The sequence below is a fragment of the Heptranchias perlo genome, chromosome 3 (genome assembly GCF_035084215.1).
Source record: "Heptranchias perlo isolate sHepPer1 chromosome 3, sHepPer1.hap1, whole genome shotgun sequence".
Lineage (NCBI taxonomy): Eukaryota > Metazoa > Chordata > Chondrichthyes > Hexanchiformes > Hexanchidae > Heptranchias > Heptranchias perlo.
Window position 1 is genome coordinate 10,881,472 of NC_090327.1, and position 23,522 is coordinate 10,904,993.

Here is a 23,522-nt window from a genome sequence, read left to right on the forward strand (position 1 = left end):
AGAGAGGGGAGGTGGGACCGAGAGAGGGGAGAGAGAGGGGAGAGGAGGGGAACAGAGAGAGTGAGAGAGGAGGGGGAGACAGAGAGAGAGGGGAGAGAGAGAGGGGAGAGACAGTGAGAGAGGAGGTGGGACCGAGAGAGGGGAGAGACCGAGAGAGGGGCGAGGAGGGGGACAGAGAGAGAGGGGCGAGGAGGGGGAGAGAGAGGGGAGGGGGGACAGAGAGAGAGGGGAGAGACAGAGTGAGAGGAGGTGGGACCGAGAGAGAGGAGAGGGGGGACCGAGAGAGAGGAGAGACTGAGAGAGGGGAGGGGGACAGGGAAAGAGGGGAGAAAGAGGGGAGGGGGAACAGAGAGAGAGGGGAGAGACAGAGAGAGGAAAGACAGAGAGGGGAGGGGGACAGGGAAAGAGGGGAGAGAGAGGGGAGGGGGGACAGAGAGAGAGAGGGGAGAGACAGACAGAGTCAGAGAGGAGGGGGGACCGAGAGAGAGGGGACGGGGGACCGAGAGGGAAGGGAGGGGGGCCCGAGAGAGTGAGAGGAGACCGAGAGAGAGGAGGGGAGAATCGAGAGAGTAGGAGGAGGGGGGGAGACAGAGTGGTGGAGGAGGAGAGACAGGGAAAGAGGAGGGAAGAGACAGAGGAGGAGGGGAGATACTGGGAGAGGGAGAGGAGGTGAGAGTGAGGAGGGGAAGAGTGAGAGACGAGGAGGAGGAGAGAGTGAGAGAGGAGGAGAGACAGAGACACCGGGCGATGGGGACGAGGTATGAAGCTCTCCCACTAAACTTTGTGTGCCCGGGGCTCGGGACCCGGCAGATCCAGCTCCCCGAGCCTCACCCGCCTTTAGATCCGCTCACAAGTCGGCTTCAGCCCTAGTTGGTAACCTGGCAGCGTCTACCGGATCCGCGACTTAACTCTCTCTTATGTGCCTCTCCCCTGCCTCTGTCGATCGATCGGATATCCAATGTGGTCCACTGGAGAGAAGAACCGTGCTGGTCTCACTTAATCTACCGGAGACGGGACTTAACTCTCTCTTATGTTCCCCTCCTCTATCGATCGGACGTCCAATGTGGTCCATGGTAAAGGCGAACTCTGCTGATCTTACTTAAAATGTAACATGGCGTTGATGTTGACACATTTTTTGCTCTTTGCTTGCGCCTCTCAAGGACTCGGCGATACTAATAATAATAACAATAATAATAATATTTACTGGGAGAGGAGCGGGTTCTCGGAGGAGCGGCGGGTCGATGACCACCAGCCTCACCCGCTTCTCTACTTCGACTCCCGGGAGGTGAGGAGCCTCCGGCAGAAGTCCCACAGCACCCACACCCCCATCACCCGGGCTATCAAGAACGCCGTGAGGACCATGTTGGCCAAAGCCAACCTCTACCTGCCCCCCGCCGACCACCAGAGCTTCTCCGCCAAGTGGAACGAGGTCTACGGCAACAACCTGGGAGTGCTGGCCCTCTACTGCCTCCTCTTCCCAGAAGATCGGGCGGCTTCGGACTTCGCCTTGGACTACCTGGACAGGATGGCCGCCTACCCCCACTGGCAGGTCCGGCTGGCTCCCAACGACGAGGTGCCGGTGGCTCACTCCCTCACCGGCTTCGTGACCGCCTTCGACTTCCTCTACCCGTTCCTGGACCCGGCCAGGAGGAAGGCTTACCTGGAGAAGATCCAGACCGTCACCAAGGAGCTCTACGAGTTCTCCAAGTACAGAGCCTGGGGCAAGCACTTCCTCCACAACCACCAGACCACCAACACCTTGGCTCTGCTGATGGGCGCTCTGGTGCTGGCCCCTCACCAGCCCCAGAGCGCCCTGCTCTGTAAGCAGATAGCCATCGACGTGATGGAGAAGACCATCTTCCTGCTCAACCACGTCGTCGACGGTTCTTTGGACGAAGGGGTGGCTTACGGCAGCTACACTTCCAAATCCATCACCCAGTACGTCTTCCTGGCGCTAAGGCATTTCCACCTCAACCACACGGGTAGCCCTTGGTTGAAACAGCACTTCTGGTTCTACTATGCCACCCTGCTGCCCGGCTTCCAGAGGAGCGTGGGCATCGCCGACTCCAACTACAACTGGTTCTATGGGCCAGAGAGCCAGCTAGTTTTCTTGGACAGGTTTGTAATAATAACCACTCCCTCCCTCCCTCCACACACACACACACACTTGCCCCGCAATTGTTTTTATTGTTATTGTGAAATGTCCTTTCTACCCGCAGCCTTGTTTAATTTCAGATCCGGCTATTCATACTGTGTTTCCAATTCGTCCGGGACCAATATTACTCTTGCTGGAACCAAAAGTTTTCAAAAGGAAAATTGAGCAGGTTGCAGCGACAAACAAGGGAGGCCTGAGATTTCGTGATTAATTGACACCCTTTTGTAATGTTTGCTGGGCGCACATCAGGTACCACGATTGTTGACTCGGCGATTGTGTCAAAATCATTAAACTTCATTGGGTTTAAATGCAGTGCACTGGGAGGATGTATAGATAACACTTGGTCCATGTGATCTCCTGGTTTGGGTTTGGGTTTGGTTTGGATCGCCTGAGGGGGAGTGGGAGAGGAATTTTCCAGAGTATTTTTTCCCCCTTTATTGGCTCTGGGTTTTGTGCCTCTCCCAGGGGATTACATGGCTGGGTGGGTGGGTGGGGGGAGGGAAGACGGGTTTAGCTATGATGTTCCGGCCATCATGGTGTGGGGCAGGGTTGATGGTCCAGCTGGTCTTTTCCTGCCCGTCAGTTTTGTGCATTTGTATGAATTGAGGTAGCAGGGTGTGACTGAGTGTTTGGGAGCAGGACTGGAATGAAGGAATGTGCATCGAAATTCTACAGTCTAATTCAACTCGGTTTATTCAAGCAGGTTTATTAGGGCTCACTATATCGGCAAATTCAAGAGAGAATTGTAAAAGTACCTGAATAAAACTTGATAGAGAGGTCTAAGAAGCACTGTAGTATATGATATGTGGAATAAGCACTGCGAATGGTCAGAAGGACTGCAGTGGGCTTCTCTAGTCCAGTTTATTCCTGTATCTTTCTGTTTCTATCTCCTTGTCCATCTCCCTCTCCACATTTCGTTCTAGCCCCCACTAAGGCACCAAATTTAACCCATCACACCCTAAGAGAACCGATCACATTCAGGCTGGATTTACACCCCACTCGATTTTTGGCTCCATTGAACTCAATAGGGTTGGGGTATAAAATGGACAACTGACCCGATTGAGGCCTGTTCCCGCTGGTTGCATTAGGTTAGAATTAGGGTTTTAATTTTCTCTGTCGTTCTCTCGTCCATCTCACTTTCGCTGCTTCATTTGGCTTTTCATCTGCTCCCTATCACTCCATACTTATAATATTTCCCCTTCCTGTTCACTTCATATTTCTGATAGTCCCCCGTCCTCTCAACCCCCTCCCTCCCCATGCACTGCTCCCTATCAGTGTGTACTGACTACTAGCACAAAGGACAAGTTTATATTGCAGTTTTTGTATTGTTGTGAACTGATTTTCAAAGTATAACTTGAGTAAGACCCAAATCGATTCTGAAGGGGGAGAGTCTGAGACATCTGGAGGTGACAGTTTGACACCACATTGAAAGTAGCACTAGTGCAGTGTCAAACTGGATTTATAAAGTGCTTAAGGGGTATATAGGAGCTTCTGGACACTTTCCAAAATCTTAAGTTAAAGGTTTTTTTAAGCATGGATGCTCTCCTTCTCAAAGCTTTTAAAATGCAATTGTCAGGAGCAGAGCTGCGCTCGTGTATGTTAGCTCAGAACTCTCCTGGATCTGACTGCCCACCGTATAAAAAGAAAGACTTGCATTTATGTAGCGTCTTTCACAATCTCAGGACATCCCAAAGCACTTCACAGCCAGTGAAGTGCTTTTGAAGTGTAGTCACTGTTGTAATGTAGGAAACACAGCAGCCAATTTGCGCACAGCGAGATCCCACAAACAGCAATGAGATAATGACCAGATCATCTGTTTTAGTAATGTTGGTTACAGGCTAAATATTGGCCAGGACATCAGGGAGAACTCTCCTGCTCTTCTTTGAAATAGTGCCATGGGATCTTTTACATCCACCTGAGAGGGCAGATGGGGCCTCGGTTTTAAGGACTCATCCGAAAGTTGGCACCTTCGACAGTGCAACACTCCCTCAGTACTGCACTGGAGCGTCAGCCTAAGATTTTATGCTTAAGTTTCCTGGAGTAGAACTTGAACCCACAACTTTATTGACTCGGAGTCGAGAATGCTACCCACTGAGCCATATTGCTGCCTGCAAATAGACACTGCAGTTACCAATCTGCGATTGGTATTGCCAGCAAAACTTCACCTCCAAAAAAAACTGTTATTGGGTTTAATAAGCAGTGAACAGTGTTTTTTAAGGGAAAAAAAAGTTGAAAGGAGATAAATAAAGTATACAACGATTGTCTCTGTCCAGCAGTGGAAAAGCATCAGAAAGATTTTTAAAAAGCAGTTCCAAAATAGAAAAGAACGAAGTGGAAGGGGGATGGAAGAAATTGGCAGGAAAATGGGAAGATTGCTGATGCCTGAAGTTACCCAAGTCAGGAATAAAAGCAGGATGCCAAGGGAGAATCAGCTCGATTAGAACAGAGTACGAGGCTGAAGACAAAGGTGAGAGTGGGAGTTGAAGGGGAGGAGTTGAAGTGGTGAGGCACAGGGATGTCAGAATGCCATTTTCAGATGCTTGTGAACCTGCTGTGTATATCCAGTGTCCATTTTTCATCTCAAATGTCCGTTTTTATCTCTAATTGGGAATATGATGTCGTGGCGATAACAGAGACCTGGCTCAAAAAAGGGCAGATAAATATTCCTGGATACAAGGTGTTGAGGAAAGATAGGGAAGGAAAGAAAGGAGGGAGGTGGCAGTATTGATTAATGAGAATATTGCAGTGCTGGAGTGGTTGTCTTGTCGGGGTCAAGGACAGAATCTATTTGGTTAGAGTTAAGAAACAATAGAGGTGCCATTACACAACTGGGTGTATTCTATAGGCCACCAACTGGTGGGAAGGATATAGAGGAGCTAATTTGCAGGGAAATTACAGAGAGTTGCAAAAGCCATAGAATAGTGATAATGGGGGAATTCAACTATCCTAATATAAACTGGGATAATAATAAGGGGCAAAGAGGGGGAGGAATTTTTGAAATGTGCTCAGGAGAACTTTCTTGACCAGTACGTTTCCAGCCCAACGAGGAAGGAGGCGTTACTGGATTTGGTTCTGGGGAATGAGGCGGGCCAAGTGGAGCAAGTGTCAGTGGGGGAGCATTTAGGGAACAGCGATCATCGTATCATAAGGTTTAGAATAGCTATGGAAAAGGACATGGACCACTCTAAAGTAAAAATACCCATTTAAAGCGGGGCCAATTTCACTGGGATGAGAACAGATCTGGTCTGGGTAACTTGGAATCAAAGATTGGCAGGCAAAACTGTAATCGAACAATAGGCAGCCTTTAAGGAGGAGATAGTTTGGGTACAGTCTAGGCACATACCCACAAGAGAGAAAGGTAGGGCAACTAAAGCCAGAGCTCCCTGGATGACAAAGGAGATAGAGAGTAAGATGGAGCAGAATAAAGGGGCATATGACAGATGTCAGGTTGATAACACAAGTGAGAACCAAGCTGAATATAGAAAGTTCAGAGGGGAAGTGAAAAAGGAAGTGAAGGGGCAAAGAGATAATATATGAGAATAGACTGGCGGCCAACATAAAAGGGAATCCAAAAGTCTTCTATTGGCATGTAAACAGTAAATGGGTAGTAAGAGGAGGGGTGGGGCCGATTAGGGACCAAAAAAGAGATCTACTCATGGAGGCAGAGGGCATGGCTGAGGTACTAAATGAGAACTTTGCATCTGTCTTTACCAAGGAAGAAGATGTTGCCAGAGTCTCGGTAAAGGAAGATGTAAGCAAGATACTGGATGGGCTAAAAAATGATAAAGGGGAGATACTTGAAAGGCTGGCTGTACTTAAAGTAGATAAGTCACCCGGTCCAGATGGGATGCATCCTAAGTTGCTGAGGGAAGTAAGGGTGGAAATTGCAGAGGGGCTGGCCATAATCTTCCAATCATCCTTAGATATGGAGGTGGTGCCAATGGACTGGAGAATTGCAAATGTTACACCCTTGTTCAAAAAAGGGTGTAAGGATAAACCCAGCAACTATAGGCCAGTCAGTTTAACTTCAGTGGTGGGGAAACTTTTAGAAACGATAAAACGGGACAGGATTAGCAGTCACTTGGACAAGTGTGGATTGATTAGGGAAAGCCAGCACGGATTTGTAAAAGGCAAATCGTGTTTAACTAACTTAGAATCATAGAAAGCACGGAAGGTGGCCATTCGGCCTATCAAGTCCACGCCGGCTCTATGCAAGAGCAATCCAGCTAGTCCCTCTCCCCTGTCCTAACCCCATAACCCTGCAAACATTTTCCTTTCAAGTACTTATCCAGTTCGCTTTTGAAGGCCATGATTGAATCTGCCTCCACTACCCCCTCGGGCAGTGCATTCCAGATCCTAACCACTCGCTGAGTAAAAAAGTTTTTCCTCATGTCGCCTTTGGTTCTTTTGCCAATCACCTTAAATCTATGTCCTCTGGTTCTTGACCCTTCTGCCAATGGGAACAGTTTCTCTCTATCTACTCTGTTTAGACCCTTCATGATTTTGAATACCTCTATCAAATCTCCTCTCAACCATCTCTGTTCCAAGGAGAACAATCCCAGCTTCTCCAGTCTATCCACGTAACTAATGTCGCTCATCCCTGGAATCATTCTGGTAAATCTCTTCTGCACCCTCTCTAAGGCCTTCACATCTTTCCTAAAGTGCAGTGCCTAGAACTGGACACAATACTCCAGCTGTGGCCGAACCATTGTTTTATAAAGGTTCATCATGACTTCCACACTTTTGTATTCTGTGCCCCTATTTATAAAGCCCTGGATCCCGTATGCTTTTTTAACTGCTTTCTCAACCTGCCCTGCCACCTTCAATGATTTGTGCACATATACCCCCTGATCCCTCTGTTAATGTACCCTTTTTAAAGTTGTGCCCTCTAGTTTATATTGCCTCTCCTCGTTCTTCCTACTGAAATGTATCACTTGCATTTTTCTGCGTTAAATTTCATCTGCCATGTGTCCGCCCATGTCACCAGCTTGTCTATAACCTCTTGAAGTCTATCACTATCCTCCTCACTGTTTACTACCCTTCCAAGTTTTGTGACATCTGCAAATTTTGAAATTTTGCCCTGTACACCCCAAGTCCACGTCATTAATATATATCAAGAAAAGCAGTGGTCCCAGCACCGACCCCTGGGGAACACCACTGTACACCTCCCTCCAGTCTGAAAAACAACCATTTACCACTACTCTCTGTTTCCTGTCACTTAGCTAATTCTGTATCAATGTTGCTACATTTGTTCCATGGGCCGCAATCTTGATGCTAAGCATACCATATGGCACTTTATCAAACGCCATTTGAAAGTCCATATACACCACATCAACTGCATTGCCCTCATCTACCCTCTCTGTTACCTCATCAAAAAACTCTATATCAGGTTAGTTAAACACGATTTGCTTTAACAAATCCATGCTGGCTTTCCCTAATCAATCCACACTCGTCCAAGTGACTGTTAATTCTGTCCTGGATTATCGTTTCTAAAAGTTTCCCCACCACTGAGGTTAAATTGACTGGCCTATAGTTGCTGGGTTTATCCTTACACCCTTTTTTGAACAAGGGTGTAACATTTGCAATTCTCCAGTCCTCTGGCACCACCCCCGTATCTATGGATGTTTGGAAGATTATGGCCAGTACCTCCGCAATTTCCACCCTTACTTCCCTCAGCAACCTAGGATGCATCCCATCCGGACCGGGTGACTTATCGACTTTAATACAGCTAGCCTTTCGAGTACCTCTTTTTTATCAAATTTAGCCCATCCAGTATTTCAACTATATCTTCCTTTACTGTGACTTTGGCAGCATCTTCTTCCTTGGTAAAGATAGATGCAAAGTACTCATTTAGTACCTCGGCCATCCCCTCTGCCTCCATGAGTAGCTCTCATTTATGGTCCCTAGTCGGTCCTACCACTCCTCTTACTACCTGTTTACTGTGTACTTGTCTGCAGTAGAGTTTTGATAGAGTTTTTTGATGAGGTAACAGAGAGGGTAGATGAGGGCAATGCAGTTGATGTGTATATGGACTTTCCAAAGGTGTTTGATAAAGTGCAGCTTAATAGGCTTGTCATCAAAATTGAAGCCCGTGGAATAAAAGGGCAGTAGCAGCATGGATACGAAATTGGCTAAGTAACAGGAAACAGAGAGTAGTGGTGAACAGTTGCTTTTCGGACTGGAGGGAGGTGTACAGTGGTGTTCCCCAGGGGTCGGTGCCGGGACCACTGCTTTTCTTGATACATATTAATGACTTGTACAGGGCACAATTTCAAAATTTGCAGATGACGCAAAACTTGGAAGGGTAGTGAACAGTGAGGAGGATAGTGACAGACTTCAAGAGGATATAGACAGGCTAGTGGCATGGGCGGACACATGGCAGACGAAATTTAACGCAGAATAATGGGAGATGAGACATTTAGGTAGGAAGAATGAGGAGAGGTAATGTAAACTAAAGGGCACATTTCTAAAAGGGTTACAGGAACAGACAGACCTGGGGGTATATGTACACAAATCATTGAAGGTGGCAGGGCAGTTTGAGAAAGTGGCTAAAAAAACATACGGGATCGTGGGCTTTATAAATAGAGGCATAGAGTAGAAAAGTAAGGAATTCACGATGACCTTTCATAAAACACTGGTTCGGCCACAACTGGAGTATTATCTTAAAGGCGAGAAACTGGAAAGTACTGCAGTACAAAGGGATCTGGGGGTCCGAGTGCAAGAAAATCAAAAAGTTAGTATGCAGGTGCAGCAGGTAATCAAGAAGGCCAACGGAATGTTGGCTTTTATTGCTAGGGGGATAGAATATAAAAACAGGGAGGTATTGCTGCAGTTATATAAGGTATTGGTGAGACCGCACCTGGAATACTGCATACAGTTTTGGTCTCCATACTCAAGAAAATACATACTTGCTCTCGAGGCAGTACAAAGAAGGTTCACTCGGTTAATCCCGGGGATGAGGGGGCGGACATACGAGGAGAGATTGAGTAGATTGGGACTCTACTCATTGGAGTTCAGAAGATTGAGAGGCGATCTTATTGAGACATATAAGATTGTGAAGGGGCTTGATCGGGTGGATGTGGTAAGGATGTTCCCAAGGATGGGTGAAACTAGAACTAGGGGGCATAATCTTAGAATAAGGGGCTGCTCTTTCAAAACTGAGATGAGGAGAAACTTCTTCATTCAGAGGGTAGTAGGTCTGTGGAATTTGCTGCCCCAGAAAGCTGTGGAAGCTACATCATTAAATAAATTTAAAACAGAAATAGACAGTTTCCTAGAAGTAAAGGGAATTAGGGGTTACGGGGAGCGGGCAGGAAATTGGACATGAATTTAGATTTGAGATTAGGATCAGATCAGCCATGATCTTATTGAATGGCGGAGCAGGCTCGAGGGGCCGATTGGCCTACTCCTGCTCCTGTTTCTTATGTTCTTATGTTCTTATTGTGTCCAGTTCTGGGTACCGCACTTCAGGAAAGATATGTAGGCTTTAGAAAGGGTGCAGAAGAGATTTACTGGAATGATTCCAGGGATGACAGAATCTAGTTATGTGGATAGACTGGAGAAGCTGGGATTGTTCTCGTTGGAAAAGAGAAGGTTGAGAGGAGATTTGTTAGAGGTATTCAAAATCATGAAGGGTCCAGACAGAGCAGATGGTGAGAAACTGTTCCCATTGGTGGAAGGGTCAAGAACCAGAGGACATGGATTTAATGTGATTGGCAAAAGAACCAAAGGTGACATGAGGAAAAACTTTTTTGCACAGCGAGTGTTTATGACCTGGAATGCACAGCCCGAGGGGGTGGCTGAAGCTTGTTCAATCATGGCCTTCAAAAGTGTACTGGATAAGTACTTGAAAGGAAAAAAATTAGCAGGGCTACGGGAATCGGGCGGGGGAGTGGTACTAGCTGGATTGCTCTTGCACAGAGCCGGCATGGACTCGATGGGTCGAATGGCCTCCTTCAACGCTGTGACTTTTCTACGATTCTATTCCATAATTCAGACATTAGTTGCACCTTTAAAGGGGATGGTGAGGGGGCGGTGGGTGGAAACTAGCGCTCAAAAGACATTTGTCATGCGAGGCTGTGTGTATTCAAACATAGAACAGTGCACGATTTAGGGATTGGTGGGATTTGGATCATTTTTATTCCAAACTATGACACGGACCTCACACTTTCTGATACCAGAAAATGGTGGTACTTGGCGCCACCTGATGTGTGTACTTGTTGATTAGCAATAATTGCCTTAAAATTACAAAACTAGGATTATACATTCATGAAACATTAATAGAATGATACAGCGCAGAAAGAGGCCTGTGCCGGCTCTTTGAAAGAGCTATCCAATTAGTCCCACTCCCCTGCTCTTTCGCCATTGCCCTGCAAATAATAACTGCAGCATATGATTCACAACTCTTCTCAAAAATCATTAATACTTAATATGTGCAAAATGCATCATCAAATACCTGTCATCATTCCTGTTTCTCAACTTCATTCTGCCTTTCTCATTATTTTGCCACTTAATTTCTGTCTATGTCTATTCAGACATCTTATGATCTCTCCGTACACTCTTGTCTATCTGAATACTGAGGGAACACTGCACTGTCAGAGGTGCCGTATTTCAGATGAGACGTTAAACCGAGGCCCTCGTCTAACCTCTGGGGTAAAAGATCCCACGGCACTATCTCGAAGTAGAGCAGGGGAGTTCTCCTCGGTGTCGTGGGCCGATATTTATCCCTCAACCAACGTTACTTAAAAATAGATTATCTGATCATGTTTGTGGGACTTGGCTGTGCACAAAGTGCCTGCCACATCCCCTACAACAGTGACTACACTACAAAAGTACTTCATTGGCTGTGAAGCACTTTGGGAAGTCCTGAGGTCATGAAAGGCACGACAGAAATGTACGGCTTTTTTTCTGTAAACTATTACTCAGCATTTCACAAGACGTACCAAGGTGCTTGAGCATGCTCAGCTTTGTTTGATGTGAAACTTCATAAAATTTCTACTAAATTAATCATGGAAATCTATTGACCTATTATTTCAATCTTCATCTGTCTGGACCTCAGTCCGATTGGAAATTCTTGAGCATTCTTACAGAAATCCTGGTGTACAAAAGACTCAGATCAAGATTCCAAAATTGGAGCCTTAATTTTTTAAAAAAAGATGTTGGAAATATTGGGCTATTGGCACATCACAACCATTCATCTGAGTTTTGTGGTTCAAAAGGGATTTAATGGGAACAATAAATATAATATTTATATTTAATAGACCATCAGTTTGGAAGGAAAAATTAGGAAAGGCAACATAAATTAAATGGTACAATTTTAAAAGGGTGAGGGAACAGAGAGACCTATGGTTGCACAAACACCATTCTTCGAAGGTGACAGGACAATTTGATAAGGCTGTTAAAAAAAGTATACTCGATCCTCGGTTTTATAAATAGAGGCATAGAGTATAAAAGCAAGGAAGTTATGGTAAACCTTTATAAATCACTGGTTAGGCCACAGTTAGAGTATTGTGTCCAATTCTGGGCACCACATTTCAGGAAGGATGTCAAGGCCTTGGAGAGGGTGCAGAGGGGATTTACCAGAATGGCATCAAGAATGAGGGAATTCAGTTACGTGGAGAGACTGGAGAAGCTGGGGTTGTTCACACTGGCATAGAGAAGGTTGAGGGGAAGATTTGATAGAGGTGTTCAAAATGATATGGGTTTTGATAGATTAGATAGGCAGGAACTGTCTCCAGTGGCAGAAGGGATGGTGATCAGAGGACACTGAATTAAGATAATTGGCAAAAGATCCAGGGGGGGGAAATGAGGAGAATTTTTTTTACTCAGCGAATTGTTATGATCTGGAATGCACTGACTGAAATAGTGGTGGAAGCAGGTTCAACAGTAACTTTCAAATTGTAATCGGATATATACTTGAAAAGGAGAAATTTGCAGGGCTCCAGGGAAAGAGCAGGGGAGTGGGACTAATAGGATCGCTCTTCCAAAGAGTAGGCACAGACTCGATGGGCCAAGTAGCCTCCTTCTGTGCTGTATGATTCTAATTTAAATCTTGTAGTTGTGGTAATTTTTACAGTTTTCTGTGATGATATCATGAACATAGCATCAACCACATAGTGTCATTACTGCATCTAGTAGGGCAACATTCATCTTCCTAATTTTACTTTGCTGATGCTCAATGCTTTCAAATTAAAGAATCCAAAACATTAATTGTTTCGGTGTAAAGTGGTGTATAATTATGCCTTTAGGATGTTTGTATATAATGAGCACTGTGCAGTAATTCCAAATATGCCATTGTTAAAGGTACAGATGGAAACTATGAAATGTATACTTTTAGATGATTGTAAAAAATGCTATAATGCGTTTGCCATTCACATTGTAGCGGAAGGTTTGTACTTATTGCAGATTTTCAGTTGACTCACAGTCGATATAATGGAGACAGTGAGGGGTTACTTTCTCTGATTTTATTTCATAGCCTAAAACTCCCACTGCCCGATGCTGGATATCAATCAGTTGCAAATTTATGTGATTTGCAACTAAGGTAACCTATGTGTGGAGGCGGAAGATGTGGGTATGGTGCTTAATGAATACTTTGCGTCTGTCTTCACAAAAGAGGGGGACGATGCAGAGATTGTAGTTAAGGAGGAGGGTGAAATATAGGATGGGATAAACATAGTGAGAGAGGAAGTATTAAAGGATTTATCATCATGGAAACATAGAAAGTTACGGCACAGAAGGAGGCCATTTAGCCCATCGTGTCTGTGCTGGCTGAAAAAAGAGCTATCCAGCTTAATCCCACTTTCCAGCACTTGGTCCGTAGCCCTGTAGCTTACATAGAAGCATAGAAAATAGGAGCAGGAGTAGGCCATTCGGCCCTTCAAGCTTGCTCCATCATTCAGTATGATCATGGCTGATTCTCTATCTCAATACCATATTCCCACTCTCTCTCAATACCCCTTGATGCCTTTTGTGTCTAGAAATCTATCTAGCTCCTTCTTAAATATATTCGGTGACTTGGCTTCCACAGCCTTCTGTGGTTGAGAATTCCACAGATTCACCAACCTCTGAGTGAAGAAATTTCTCCTCATCTCAGTCCTAAATGTCCTACCCTGTATCCTGAGACTGTGACCCCTCGTTCTGGACCTCCCCAGCCAGGGGAAACATCCTGGCACAGAAGGAGGCTGTCTAGCCCTGTCAGAATTTTATATGTTTCAAAGAGATCCCCCCTCATTCTTCTAAACTCGAGTGAATACAGGCCGAGTCGACCCAATCTCTCCTCATACGACAGTCCTGTCATCCCAGGAATCAGTCTAGTGAACCTTTGCAGGACTCCCTCTATGGCAAGTATATCCTTTCTTAGGTAAAGAGCTCAAAACTGCACACAATACTCCAGGTGTGGTCTCACCAAGGCCCTGTATAACTGCAGTAAGACATCTTTGCTCCTGTACTCAAATCCTCTTGCAATTAAGGCCAACATACCATTTGCCTTCCTAACTGCTTGCTGCACCTGCATATTTGTTTTCAGTGACTGGTGTACAAGGACACCCAGGTCCCTTTGTACATCAACAGTTCCCAATCTATCACCATTTAAATAATACGCTGCCTTTCTGTTTTTCCTTCCTAAGTGGATAACTTCATATTTATCCACATTATACTGCATCTGCCATGTATTTGCCCACTCACTCAACTTGTCTAAATCGCCTTGAAGCCTCTTTGCATCCGCCTCACAACTCACGATCCCACCTAGTTTGGTGTTGTCAGCAAATTTCGAAAAATTACATTTGGTTCCCTCATCCAAATCATTGATATATATTGTGAATAGCTGGGGCCCAAGCACTGATCCCTGCGGTACCCCACTAGTCACTGCCTGCCACCCTGAAAAAGACCCATTTATTCCTACTCTCTGTTTTCTGTCTGTTAACCAATTTTCAATACATGTCAGTATATAACCACCAATCCCATGTGCTTTAATTTTGCACACTAACCTTTTATTGGGACTTTATCAAAGGCTTCTGAAAATCCAAATAAACCACATCCACTGGTTCTTCCTTATCTATTCTACCAGTTACATCCTCAAAAAAATCAAGTAGGTTTGTCAAACATGATTTCCCTTTCATAAACCCATGTTGACTTTGTCTAATCCCATTGATATTTTCTAAGTGTCCTGTTATCACATCCTTTATAATAGACTGTAACATTTTCCCTACTACTGATGTTGGGCTAACCGATCTGTAGTTCCCTGTTTTCTCTCTCCTTTTTTAAATAGTGGGGTTACATTTGCTACCCTCCAATCTGCAGGAACTGTTCCATAATCTATAGAATTTTGGAAGGTGACAACTAATGCATCCACTATTTCCATGGCTACCTCTTTTAGTACTCTGGGATGCAGATTATCAGGTCCTGGGGATTTATCGGCTTTCAGTCCCATTAATTTCTCCAGCACTATTTTTTTTTACTAATACTAATTTCGTTTAACTCCTCCTTCTCACTAGTCCCTTGGTTCCCTAATATTTCTGGGAAGTTATTTGTGTCCTCTTCCGTGAAGACAGAACCATCACACAGTTAAATTTAGTTCTTGTTCCCCATTACAAATTCTCCTGTTTCTGACTGTAAGGGACCAACATTCGTCATCTCTAATCTTTTTCTATTTATTTACTTGTAGAAGCTTTTACAGTCCACTTTTATGTTCCTTGCAAGATAACTCTCATACTCTATTTTTCCCCTCTTACTCAATCTCTTGGTCCCTTTTTGCTGCATTCTAAACTGCTCCCAATCCTCAGGCTTGCTACTTTTTCTGGCAACTTTATGTAACTCCTCTTTGGATCTAATACTATCCTTAATTTCTTTTGTTAGCCATGGTTGGGCCGTATTTCCTTTTGTGTTTTTGCATCAGAAAGGAATGTATAATTGTTGCAATTCATGCATTTGTTCCTTAAATGTTAGCCATTGCCCACCCACCATCATGCCTTTTAATGAAGCTTCTCAATCTATCATAGCCAACTCACTCCTCATAGCTTCTCAGTTTACGGCACTTCAAGTGCTCATCCAAGTACTTTTGAAATGAGTTGAGGGTTTCCGACTCTACGACCCTTTCATGCAGTGAGTTCAAGACCCCCACCACCCTCTGGGTGAAAAAATTTCTCTGATTAACTTGATTGAATTTTTTGAGCAGCTAACAGGAGGGTCGATGAGGGTAACGCGTTTGATGTAGTGTACATGGATTTTAGCAAGGCTTTTGACAAGATCCCACATGGCAGACTGGTCAAAAAAAATAAAAGCCCTTGGGATCCAAGGGAAAGTGGCTAGTTGGTCCAAAATTGGTTCAGTGGCAGGAAGCAAAGGGTAATGGTTGACGGGTGTTTTTGCGCCTGGAAGACTGTTTCCAGTGGGGTCCCGCAAGGCTCGGTACTAGGTCCCTTGCCTTTTGTGGTATATATTATTGATTTGAACTTGAATGTGGGGGGCTTGATCAAGAAGTTTGCAGATGATACAAAACTTGGCCGTGTGGTTGATAGTGAGGAGGAAAGCTGTAGACTGCAGGAAGATACCAATGGACTGGTCAGATGGGCAGAAAAGTGGCAAATGGAATTCAATCCAGAGAAATGCGTGGTAATGCATTTGGGGAGGTCAAACAAGGCAAGGGAAAACACAATAAATGGGAGGATACTGAGAGGTGTAGAGGAAGTGAGGGACCTTGGAGTGCATGTCAACAGATCCCTGAAGGTAGCAGGAGATGTAGGTAAGGTGGTTATAAAGGCATAAGTGATACTTTCTTTTATTAGCAGAGGCATAGAATATAAGCGCAGGGAGGTTATGCTAGAACTGTATAAAACATTGGTTAGGCCACAGCTTGAGTACTGCATTCAGTTCTGGCCACCACATTACAGGAAAGATGTGATTGCACTGGAGAGGGTACAGAGGAGATTTATGAGGATGTTGCTAGGGCTGGAGAATTTTAGCTATGAGAAAAAAATTGGATAGGCTGGGGTTGTTTTCTTTGGAACAAAGGAGGCTGAGGGGAGATTTAATTGAGGTATATAAAATTATAACAGGACTAGATAGAGTGGATAGGGAGGACCTATTTCCCTTAGGGGTCAGTGACCAGGGGGCATAGATGCAAAGTGTTTAGTAGAAGGATTAGAGGGGAGCTGAGGAGAATTTTTTTCACCCAGAGGGTGGTGGTGGTCTGGAACTCACTGTCTGAAAGGGCAATCTTCTTGAAAGGGTGGTAGAGGCAGAAACCCTCAACTCATTTAAAAAGTACTTGGATGTGCACTTGAAGTGCCGCAACTACAGGGCTACAGACCAAGTGCTGGAAAGTGGGATTAAACTGGATTGCTCTTTTTCGGCCGGCGTGGACATGATGGGCCGAAACTTTCTATGATGCTGGTCAGACTGGTATATGGAGCCTAATTCAACTCAGTTGTCACTTTGCATTGTAGAGAACAAATCATTTGTCACACAATTTAGTTCTGTTGAATTGAGGCAGAGGAGAATATGAAAGCTGGAAGTAAGTTACATTTAGTTCAAAATATTCTGGCCAGTGACTGGAGACTCTCCATAAAACAGGTTAATCAGAAAGGAATTCCTTTGTACAGCTGGTTTGATTGCAACTCACTGATTTAGATGAACGGTTTCTCCACTGGTGCTAGGCAGAATTAGTTTGGGCTATCTGAATACAGTTCCGACTGAGAATGAGTTTGCAAGATAAAACTATCTATAATTCAGGTAGAACCTAGTAGGCAGGTCCAAAATAAAACATTGGAGTCATATCCAAAGATGGGTACAGTTATCTTAAAGAAAGAACCTGCATTTATATAGCGCCTTTCCTGACCTCAGGACATCCCAAAGTGCTTCACAGCCAATTAAGTACTTTTGAAGTGTAGTCACTGTTGTAATATACGGCAGCCAATTTGTGTACAGCAAGGTCCCACAAACAGCAATGTGATAATGTCCAGATCATCTGTTTTAGTGATGTTGGATAAATATTGGCCAGGACACCAGAAGAACTCCCCTGCTCTTCTTCGAATAGCCCTGTGGGATCTTTTAGGTCCACCTGAGAGGGCAGTCATTTAACATCTCATCTGAAAGACAGCAACTCCAACAGTGCAGCACTCCCTCACTACTGTACTGGGAGTGTCAGCCTAGATTATGTGCTCGAGTCTCTGGAGTGGGACTTGAACCCACAACCCTCTGACTCAAAGGCGAGAGTGCTACCAACTGAGACACACTAACACTGTTAATTTTTCTACTTTCTGGAATAAAACAGCGACCAATTAGGACAGAAAATGACAGATCTGCTGTTACGACCTAGTTTGAGATTGCCAAAGCAGTGTGAAATGTCTGAAGACCATTTCGAATGGTAAATTCAGCTGTCTAGGCCCCAAACACTGGAATTCCCTCTCTAAACCTCTCCCTCTCTCCTTCTCTAAGATGCTCCTTAAAACCTACCTTTTTGACCAAGCTTTTGGTCACCTGTCCTAATACCTCCTTATGTGGCTCGGTGTCAAATTTTGTTTGATAACGCTCCTGTGAAGCACCTTGGGACGTTTTACTATGCTAAAGGTGCTATATAAATGCAAGTTGTTGTTGTTGTTGTAGTAGTAGTAGTGAATTGTTTGCTCAGGATTCATGTTGGTATAGAAGGGACTGAGTTGTTGGCAAAGGCTGTTGCTATTTTCTTATCAATGAACAGGACCCAAATGTTTTGTGGTACATGTGAATGTTAAGAATCGTATTACCTGAAGTGGCCTATTGCATGGTACATTACATAAGCACATAAGAACATAAGAAATAGGAGTGGGAGTAGGCCATACAGCCCCTCAAGTCTGCTCCGCCATTTAATAAGATCATGGCTGATCTTCTACCTCAACTCCACTTTCCCGCCCTATCCCCACATTACAACATTCTGATTCCAGCTGGCTGGAAGAAGGAGGCTTGAAGGTGGCAGGGCAGGTTGAGAAAGCGGTTTAGAAAGCATACGGGATCTTGGGCTTCATAAATAGAGGCATGGAGTACAAAAATATGGAAGTCATGATGAACCTTTATAAAACACTGGTTCAGCCACATCTGGAGTATTGTGTCCAGTTCTGGGCACCGCACTTTAGGAAAGATGTGAAAGCCTTAGAGAGGGTGCAGAAGAGATTTACTAGAATGATTCCAGGGATGAGGGACTTTAATTACGTGGATAGACTGGAGAAGCTGGGGTTGTTCTCCTTGGAACAGAGATGGTTGTGAGGAGATTTGATGGAGGTATTCAAAATCATGAAGGGTCTAGTCAGAGTAGATAGAGAGAAACTGTTCCCATTGGCAGAAGGGTCAAGAACCAGAGGACATAGATTTAAGGTGATTGGCATAAGAGCCAAAGGTGACATGAGGAAAAACCTTTTCACACAGTGAGTGATTAGGATCTGGAATGCACTCCACAGTGGTGGAGGCAGATTCAATCATGGCCTTCAAAGGGGAACTGGATAAGTACTTGAAAGGAAAAAAAATTACAGGGCTACGGGGAAAGGGCGGGAGAGTGGGACTAGCTGGATTGCTCTTGCATAGACCCGGTGCGGACTCAATGGGCCGAATAGCCTCCTTCCATGCTATAACCTTTCTATGATTCTATGATTCTCTACAGGTGGGGAAGATATTGCAGATATCTCTTGTGCACCTTCTTGTGACTGGTCACAGATGTACACACTGGCAGAAGCCGCTCAAACTGTTAAGTGGAGAGACTAGAGAAGCTGAGATTGTTCTCCTAACAGTAGAGAAAGTTAAGGGGAGATTTAATAGAGGTGTTTACAATCATGAAGAATTTTGATGGAGTAAACAAGGAGTAACTGTTTCCAGTGGCAGAAGGGTCGGTAACCTGAGGATTTTACAGTAATTGGCAAAAGAACCGGAGGGGAGATGAGGAGAAATTTCTTTATGCATCGAGTTGTAATGATCTGGAATGCACTGCCTGAAGCAGATTCAATAATAACTTTCAAAAGGGAATTGGATAAATACTTGAAGGGGAGAAATGTGCAGGGCTATGGGGAAAGAGCAGAGGAATGGAGCTAATTGGATAGCTCTTTCAAAGAGCCGGCACAGGCTCGATGGGCCGAATGGCCTCCTTCTGTGCTGCCTGATTCGATGATCTCCACAGATCACCTCCCTACTCTCCCACCTACAGAATGGCATTTAGTCCAAAAAGCAAAATGCTGCGGATGCTGGAACCCTGAAAGAGAAACAGAAAAAGTTGGAAACGCTCAGCAGGTTAGGCAGCATCTGTGGAGAAAAGAGACAAGTTAACGTTAGGGTTTGAACCCTTTATCAGAGCTGGAAGATAGTATCGATGAACAGCGTTTAAAAAATGAACGAAATAAGGGGAAGGGGAGGGATAATACAGATACTAATATCACATCTGCCACTTAATCATCTCCTGTTCTCCATTTAAGCACTTCACAGGTCAGCCTATTTCTTTTCCTTTGTGCGCTTTTGCTCTCCCCTTTCCCCTGCCCCTTATTCTGCTGCCGGTATCCTAAACTCACACCAAGTCCCATTCACCCATCGCCCCTACGCTCGTTGACCTGCATTGGCCCCCGGTCCGGGAGCGCCTCGATTTTAAAATTCTCACACTTGTTTTCAATTCCCTCCATGGCCTCACCCCTCCCTATCTCTGTGGCCTCCTCCAGTCCTACAACCCTCCGAGATCTCTGCGCTCCTCCGACTCTGGCCTTTTGCGCATCACCGATTTTTATCGCTCCTCCATTGGCGGTCGCGCCTTCAGCTGCCTAGGTCCCAAGCTCTGGAATTCCCTCTCTAAACCCCTTCGCCTCTCTACCTCTCTCTCCTCCTTTAGGACTCTCCTTAATATCTGTGTTGTTAAAAGCGCTATATAAATGCAAATTGTTGTTGTTTTTAAATGCTGTTCATGAGTAAAATCTTCCAGTTTTGATGAAGGGTCCATACCTGAAATCTCAAATTGTCTGTCCCTTCCATGGATGCTGCCTGACCTGCTGAGTGTTTCCAGCATTTAACTCAGGGGATTAAGCAAAATTATCAAGAAATGTAAAACAGGAACATAATGGACGGGTGCCTATTAAAAGGGGAGAAAAGGAAAGCTTTTGGTTTGTGTATTTCAATAATTCATCAAACATACACAAAGGTTTTGCTTTCAGTGCTGATCAAGGCTTAGTATGCATCTCGAAGGTATTTGGTTATAAGTTGAAAAAGATTTATTTATGCCATTTATAACTTATTGGTAAGGTTGCATTTGAAATATTCTATGTCATTTTGCTTGACTTGTTTTTAAACAGACATTGGATTCTCAACAGTTTGAGAAGAGCTGTCCATTAGGAAATTTTATAAAAATGAGTAAGATTCTATAGATTGGCTATTGAAGGGCATACACTGAGGAGGTCGTTCTCATTTTATGCCTGTGTTCACACATTAGCCTTAATTATGACTAATTAAAATCTGTATTCTGTTGTGGCGTTACATCCTATAACAAATGCTATGGAATTTCTTTTTTGGGTAACCTACCATAACAAGTGTGATTTTGTGCCAAATAGAACAATACTGTTTAATTTTAACTTCTTATAGACATGCCAATATGTCAAATAGTGCTGTTAAGTTTTGATTTTATTATTTCTATAAGACAATCCCAGTTTCAAATTCCCAATCTATGCTGAGGTCGTTGATCTCAGCCAGGACAGCAGTAGGACCATTACCAATTGCTTTTTTGCATGTCCCTGGTCTTAATAATGGCCCAAATCCAGGGCTTCCACTCCTAGCTGCTATCTTACAAGTCTTGTTGGAAAACGTGGCTGTTTGTTGATGGAGGAGGAGACAAAAATGGGAAGGGAGGGGATGGGATGTGTGTGTGTGTGGAAGATGGAAATACAGTGTTTCTGGCTGTTTGTGATTTTATAGGGGAATTTCTACCCCAGGCCTAGACAAATTTCTCCACTATCCGTCTTGCTGGTCTCCCACCTTAAATAAACTCTTCCAAAACTTAGCTGCAGCAAGTCCCGCTCACTCATCACCCTGTGGTCACCGACCTACGTTGGTTCCCAGTTTTGTCAACATATTTAATTAAAATCGTTGTCCTCTTATTCAAATCCCTCCACTGCCTTGCCCCCACCCTTTCTGTGTAATGTCCTCCAGTGCCCCCTTTTCCCCAATATTGATGATAGTCACTACCACCTTCTCAAGGGGCAACCAGGGATGGGCCTTGCCAGAGATGCCCACATCCCAAGAATTAATTAATTATTTTTAAAACTTCCAGATTTAAAAAAAAAACTTAATGGAGGTGTTGAAAACCATGAGGGGTTTTGATAGAGAAGATAGGGAGAAACTGTTTCCACTGGCAGAAGGGTCTGTAACCAGAGGACACAGATTTAAGGTACAGTAATTGGCAAAAGGGTACGGTAGCATAGTGGTTATGTTACTGGGCAAGTAATCCAGAGGCCTGGACTAAAATCCAGAGTCATGAGTTCAAATCCCGCCACGGCAGCTGGCGAATTTAAATTCAATTAATTAATTAAATTCAATTAATTAAAATAAAATCTGGAATTAAAATACTAGTATCAGTAATGATGGCCATGAAACTACCGGATTGTCGTAAAAACCCATCTGGTTCACGAATGTCCTTCAGGGATGATGTGGAGATGTCCTTTAGGGAAGGAAGCCTGCCGCCCTTACCCGGTCTGGCCTATATGTGACTCCAGACCCACAGCTGATGAATCAGTCCTCCTCCATGTTGAACCCCACTTGGAGGAAGCACTGAGGGCAGCAAGGGCACAAAATGTACTCTGGGTGGGGGACTTCAATGTCCATCACCAAGAGTGGCTCGGTAGCACCACCACTGACCGAGCTGGCCGAGTCCTGAAGGACATAGCTGCTAGACTGGGCCTGCGGCAGGTGGTGAGCGAACCAACACGAGGGAAAAACTTACTTGACCTCGTCCTCACCAATCTACCTGTCGCAAATGCATCTGTCCATGACAGGATTGGTAGGAGTGACCACCGCACAGTCCTCGAGGAGATGAAATCCCGTCTTTGCACTGAGGACACCATCCAACGTGTTGTGTGGCACTACCACCGTGCTAAATGGGATAGATTCAGAACAGATCTAGCAGCTCAAAACTGGGCATCCATGAGGCGCTGTGGGCCATCAGCAGCAGCAGAATTGTATTCCAGCACAATCTGCAACCTCATGGCCCGGCATATTCCTCACTCTACCATTACCAACAAGCCAGGGGTTGGTTCAATGAGGAGTGTAGAAGAGCATGCCAGGAGCAGCACCAGGCGTACCTAAAAATGAGGTGCCAACCTGGTGAAGCTACAACTCAGGACTACATGCATGCTAAACAGCGGAAGCAACATGCTATAGACAGAGCTAAGCGATTCCACAACCAACGGATCAGATCAAAGCTCTGCAGTCCTGCCACATCCAGTCGTGAATGGTGGTGGACAATTAAACAACTAACGGGAGGAGGAGGCTCTGCAAACATCCCCATTCTCAATGATGGCGGAGTCCAGCACGTGAGTGCAAAAGACAAGGCTGAGCGTTTGCAACCATCTTCAGCCAGAAGTGCCGAGTGGATAATCCATCTCAGCCTCCTCCCGATATCCCCACCATCACGGAAGCCAGTCTTCGGCCAATTCGATTCAATCCACGTGATATCAAGAAACGGCTGAGTGCACTGGATACAGCAAAGGCTATGGGCCCCGACAACATCCCAGCTGTAGTGCTGAAGACTTGTGCTCCAGAACTAGCTGCGCCTCTAGCCAAGCTGTTCCAGTACAGCTACAACACTGGCATCCACCCGACAATGTGGAAAATTGCCCAGGTATGTCCTGTCCACAAAAAGCAGGACAAATCCAATCCGGCCAATTACCGCCCCATCAGTCTACTCTCAATCATCAGCAAAGTGATGGAAGGTGTCGTCGACAGTGCTATCAAGCGGCACTTACTCACCAATAACCTGCTCACCGATGCTCAGTTTGGGTTCCGCCAGGACCACTCGGCTCCAGACCTCATTACAGCCTTGGTCCAAACATGGACAAAAGAGCTGAATTCCAGAGGTGAGGTGAGAGTGACTGCCCTTGACATCAAGGCAGCATTTGACCGAGTGTGGCACCAAGGAGCCCTAGTAAAATTGAAGTCAATGGGAATCAGGGGGAAAACTCTCCAGTGGCTGGAGTCATACCTAGCACAAAGGAAGATGGTAGTGGTTGTTGGAGGCCAATCATCTCAGCCCCAGGGCATTGCTGCAGGAGTTCCTCAGGGCAGTGTCCTCGGCCCAACCATCTTCAGCTGCTTCATCAATGACCTTCCCTCCATCATAAGGTCAGAAATGGGGATGTTCGCTGATGACTGCACAGTGTTC

General features: G+C 45.0%; 1 protein-coding gene across 1 annotated transcript in view; it reads left to right on the forward strand.

The window, feature by feature from the left end:
- The first annotated feature begins 634 nt into the window (after positions 1–634).
- LOC137310160 (dermatan-sulfate epimerase-like protein) overlaps positions 635–23,522 on the forward strand; it is a 53,745-nt gene continuing 30,857 nt past the window's right edge. The window contains exon 1 of the mRNA XM_067978133.1: positions 635–2,118. Within this exon, the coding sequence (XP_067834234.1) occupies positions 1,112–2,118 (1,007 nt within the window). The 5' untranslated portion in view covers positions 635–1,111. The remainder of the gene's footprint in view (positions 2,119–23,522) is intronic.